We start from the raw sequence: 5,130 nt of genomic DNA on the forward strand, positions 1-5,130 counted from the left end.
TCCCTCTTCTCCTCGCCCCCACCCCATCCCCCCACCTGACTCCCACCCTTACTGCTCTAGACCCCTCTTCAGTATCTTACATTCTCTCCCTTTATTTTTATTTATTGCTGAGAGACAGAGAGAGAGACAGAGAGAGAGAGTGTGAGCAGGGGAGGGTCAGAGAGAGAGGGAGACACAGAATCCGAAACAGGCTCCAGGCTCCGAGCTGTCAGCACAGAGCCCGACGTGGGGCTCGAACCCACGAACCGTGAAATCATGACCTGAGCCACAGTTGGACGCTTAACCACCTGAGCCCCCCGGGCACCCCAGCATCTTACATTCTCGACATACAAGCTGTAGCTGCTGCGTCTTCCCCTGACCCTCTCACCAGCAGCCCCCACTCCCCCTCAAGCCCCCCCCACCGCCGGGGCCCCACTTAGCTCCAACCCTCTGTCCGCAGCGTTCCCAGCCCAGCTGACTGTCTCCCCTGTAGTCCTGGTGGCCAAGCAGGCCCAGGAGGTGGCCTGCACAGCCCACAATGTCACACCCGTCGGCCCGGAGGCCCTCTCCCTGTCCCTGCTCCTGGGGGGCCGAGAACTGGAGGGGGTGCAGGCCCTGGGCCGGGACGTGGAGGAGGAGCCCCAGCAAGGTGAGGACCTGCTCTTCCGAGTGACCGAGCGCTGGCTGCTCCCCCCGCTGGGCACCCCCGCCCCAGCTGCCCTCCACTGCCGGGCGGCCATGAAGCTGCCTGGCGTGGACCTGAGCCACCAGCACCCCATTCCAGGTGAGTCTGCCGGGTTCTGGACAGCCTGCACTCGGGGTTCCCAGGGAGTAGGCAAAGTCACACCACCCCGCTCCTCTGGGCCTTGACGAGTGCAGCCCAGGGGCTCTTCCGGAATCCTGGCTCCTCCCCTCCCCTGCTGTGTCCCTGTGTGGACCAGTCACAATTCCAATGGCAGGTGGGGATATCAATGCCACCAGAGCGATGCTCCTTCCTCATTTATTCAGTCATTCAGTTGGTTTACTGAGCACCTACCCTGGTTCAGACCCTCTGAGATCCGTCTGGCTTTGCCCACGGTCCTCCAGGACTCCCACCCTCAGGATAAAAACAAAACCAAAAAAACAACCATATCCTCCCTGCATTCAGGGCCCTGAATGACCTGCTGTCATCTCCTCCCTCTTCCCCCATCATTCTACTCCAGCCACATGAGCCTCCCAGCTGCTCCTCCGACAGGCCAGGCACAGGTCCTGCCCCAGGAGCTTTACACATACTCCACCCTCCATTGGGAATGCTCTTCCCCCAGCTCTGTCCATTGCTCCATCACTCACTTTTCTCAGGTTGCCCTCCCAGTGAGGCTTTTCCTGACCTGTCTCAAGGGTCAAAGCACCCTTACGTATGTATGTGTACATCGGGTTACTGCCCCTTATATATGTATGTGTACACACATGCATATGCACACACACAGGCCATGTGACTTATTATATATTCTTTGACACCTTTTATCAATACCTGGCATCCTGGTATTTTCTCTTAATTTTTTTCCATTGTCTGTCTCCCCCATCGTTGGCTTCACTGAGACAGGAATTTTTTTTTTAATTTTTTAATGTTTTATTTATTTCTGAGAGAGAGACAGCATGAGCAGGGGAGGGTCAGAGAGAGAGGGAGACACAGAATCTGAAGCAGCTCCAGGCTCTGAGCTGTCAGCACAGAGCCCGACGCGGGGCTCGAACCCACGAACCGTGAGATCATGACCTGAGCCGAAGTCGGACACTTAACTGCCTGAGCCCCCCAGGTGCCCCTTAGATAGGAATATGTTTTATTCACAGCTATGTCCCCAGTGGCTAAAACAGCGCCCAACACATAGTAGGCATTCAAGATACATTCTGAATGAATGGATGGACAGATGGATGGACGGATGAAATCATGGTGCCTGGCACATAGTGGGTACACAGTAAATACTTGCTGAATGAATGAACAAATGAAAACATTTAACTGGGGCTAAGAACACAGCAGGTGCTCAGTGCATCTCAGACATTATTAATTTAACAAGCATGTCTACTACGGGATGGGCCCTGCCTACATCATGAAGCCCCTGGCAGCCTCTCACTTAAAAAGCACAAATCCCTTCTCCAGCAAGACACCCTGAAACTCATGTTACTGCACTTGGAGTCATCAGGGTGGGTTTAGAGCAAGGGAGCTCCCAGGGGAATCGATTGGAAGGGGTCGGGACAGGGAGGGGGTGGTGGGAGGGNTGGAGCCTGGCCTCCCATATCCAACACAAGGAACAGACCAGAAAGCTCCAGCACCCCTTCACCTTGCCGGGGACCACTGCCTTCTGTCCACTTACTAGTCCTATAATTTATAAAATCCAGAACTCCCGAAGCCCACACTCTGATCGCTCCCCATGGCACCCCAAGGATGGGTGGCTCTCACCTCCTTTGCCACTGAGGAAAATGAGGTGCAGAGGTTCAGAAGCTCACTCGGAGTGGGGAGGGGACCACGACACACCCTGGCCCTGCGATACCCCTCCATTTGCCCAAGGGGCCCGGGATGGGGCTTCAACAGCTCTGGTCGAACCCTGTGGTCTAAATGGAGAGGCAGGCAGGAGAGGGGGCCCGGGGCAGGAGAAAAAACAATCACCTTGTTTTCCAGTCCTGCATTGGCTGACCTCCCGGGAGCCCCCTGTAACGACCTCCCCAGAGGCCGCCCCAGAGCTGAGCTCCACCCACAGCCCCCGGAGTCCTGGGGTGAACAGCTCCAGCAGGCCCTGTCGCCCTGAGATCCACCAGGCACTGGCACCGGGGGGTCTGGAGCTACTGTGTGAGGCAGCCTGTGGCCCTGGTCTGTCGGTGAGCTGGACCCAGGCCCCCGGGGGTCTTGAAGCCTACGAGAGGCGGGAGGCTGGGGCCCTGGCTTGGCTGAGCGTGCTGTGGGCCAGGTGCAACCCTGAAGGCTGGTTTCAGTGTCGCCTGGACCCAGGGGGACAGATGGCCAGCCTCTACCTGGTCCCTGAAATCTGTGAGTTCTGGGGGCTAGGGAGGGGGCTGGGGGAGCCTCAGAGGGAGAGAAGCCTTGTGTCAAGACCTTAGACAAGGAATGGTCCTCCCCAGCTTCAGTTTCACAAACTGTCCCGTGGGCTTCCCCAGCGTAAGCTCACACTTACCTGGCAGGGCGAGGACTGTACATTTAAGGGACTGTCGATTTCACAGCACTCTGTAAACTCTATAAACTTTATAGTCCACAACAGCGCATAGAATAGAATACAGCCACTTAGGTCATTTCAGATTTTCTAGTGGCCACATTAAGTATAAATGAGACATCCTACATTCTTTTCTTTTTTTCCCAAACTAAGTCCTCAAAACGTGGTGTGCATTTCAGGCTGACAGCACTCTCCATTCAGACCAGCCATATTTCAAACACAGGCGTGGCGGGCGGCCCCCTCACTGGACAGCCCATTTCTGACTACAAGGTCCTGTGTGCCTTTCAAAAGATTCACTCCAAAGTCCTTTAGACAGTCCAGCAGCTTTTGTACATTTCACAAGCCATTCTAAACTGTGAAGTCCTTTGTAAAGTTGCAGGGAACTCAGTAGATGTGGAGGCCCCGGCAGGTTCTACTAAGCCTCTCCCCCAGACCCGCCAGGAGGTGTTCAGAGCTCCGGACGCTTCCTTCTGCAGGTCCCCCGACAGCATCCGTAGCCCTGTGGGTGGGCAGCGCGGCGCTGGGGCTGCTCTTCCTGGCGTTCCTCACCCGTCGTCTGTGGAAACGCTGCAGGCCTGCGGGCTGACCACCAAACCCCAGCAGCCCCTCTGGGCCCCGCGCCGCGCGGGGACTGACTGAGGAGGACCGGCAGCGCCCCCCCCGCGTGGCCTCCCCCTCAGCTGTAGCCGGAGGACGTCTGCAGGGCTCTGGATCTTACACGGTTGAGGGCTGACCGTGACCTGCCCACCCTGATGGTCGGCATCTGAGCTTCCCCTCGGGGGACCCCCGGGGACCCGCCCCGCAAAGGTCCAGAGCCGGGGAATAAAGAGCACGTGGTCTGACCTCCGTGGCTTCTGCGGCGTTCGGGGGGTGCGGGGATCTCCCGCGCAGCGCCAGCCCCCTCTGCCCCGGCGGCTCCCCGGGAGGTGGGGGTGGACAGGCGCCCCGCCCCCACTCGGCCAGGGCTGGGGGAGAGGGAGCAGCAGGGAGCGTGGGTTCCGCCTTCCCCTGGATGCGGGAACCCTGAAACTTGAGAATAACTGGGAGTCCTCAAAACACGTGGGGACAGGCGTTGGGTGCGGGGCGTGGGGTGGGGTGGGGGGAGGAGCGTGAGCAAAGACACAGAAGTGGCTTTTTAAAGAGCATTTTGTTTCGCTCTTGGGGTCGCTTGGGGACTAAGTCGGTGGGGTGGGGGAAAGGCGAGGAAGAGGCTGGAAATGCGATCAGCAGGTGAGAGAACGGCGGTGGATGCCGAGGACTCCGCCTGCGGCGCCGCGCAGCTGCGGGAGTTCGGAGCTCCGGGGGCTGTGGTGTGCGCCCTCTGGTGGCGAGGAGACGTAACAGCATGGGGCGGGGAGACCGAGGCCGTAGTTGGCCCACCCACTCACCCACCCTGGTCGGCGGCTGCCGGGGAGAGGGGACCTCTCTCCGCCGGGTGAGCCAGAAACTCAGGCGGAGACTGGACCAGGCTGAGGCCAGGCTGAGCACAGAGGCAGCGGCAAATCGGAAAACGGGCGGGGGCGGCGCCCAGCCCCGGAGTTGGAGTCATCCCACACACGCTCCGCCGGCTTCACCGGTGACCGAGGAGCCCGGTTGCTAGGGGACCGTGCTAAGGAAGGGCTCGCCCGTCACCAAGATGGCAAGCGAGCCAGCTTCAGGCCAGAAGCCATGCCCTTCTTAGAGAGCCATCTTGGAGTCTGGCAAAAATCAGGTTTCACCCTAAGCGTATAAAGCGATCCAGCACACGTGACGCGGAACCGGAGGGAGAGGGCCGGTTAAAACCCGGGAGGGGAAGTGGATCGCGCCAGTTATTCGCCAGAGTCGCCCTGCGGGATCCGGGCGCCCCCCCCCCCTGCCCTTAACCAAGATGGCCGTCCGGGCGCCAGCGCGCTGTGGAACACGGCGGCGCTTCCGGTCCCGCTGCCCTCAGCGAAGATGGCGGCAGTGGAGA

At 59.3% G+C, this 5,130-nt stretch overlaps 1 protein-coding gene across 1 annotated transcript in view; it reads left to right on the forward strand.

Annotated features, from left to right (window-relative positions):
- The window catches only part of MADCAM1 (mucosal vascular addressin cell adhesion molecule 1), a 7,495-nt gene extending 3,485 nt beyond the window's left edge, over nucleotides 1-4,010 (forward strand). The window contains exons 4-6 of the mRNA XM_077760582.1: nucleotides 440-763; nucleotides 2,633-2,998; nucleotides 3,656-4,010. Of these exons, the coding sequence (XP_077616708.1) occupies nucleotides 440-763; nucleotides 2,633-2,998; nucleotides 3,656-3,765 (800 nt within the window). The 3' untranslated portion in view covers nucleotides 3,766-4,010. The remainder of the gene's footprint in view (nucleotides 1-439; nucleotides 764-2,632; nucleotides 2,999-3,655) is intronic.
- Nucleotides 4,011-5,130: the final 1,120 nt, after the last annotated feature.

This window comes from Crocuta crocuta, unplaced genomic scaffold, assembly GCF_008692635.1.
Source record: "Crocuta crocuta isolate KB4526 unplaced genomic scaffold, BGI_CrCroc_1.0 scaffold443, whole genome shotgun sequence".
NCBI lineage: Eukaryota > Metazoa > Chordata > Mammalia > Carnivora > Hyaenidae > Crocuta > Crocuta crocuta.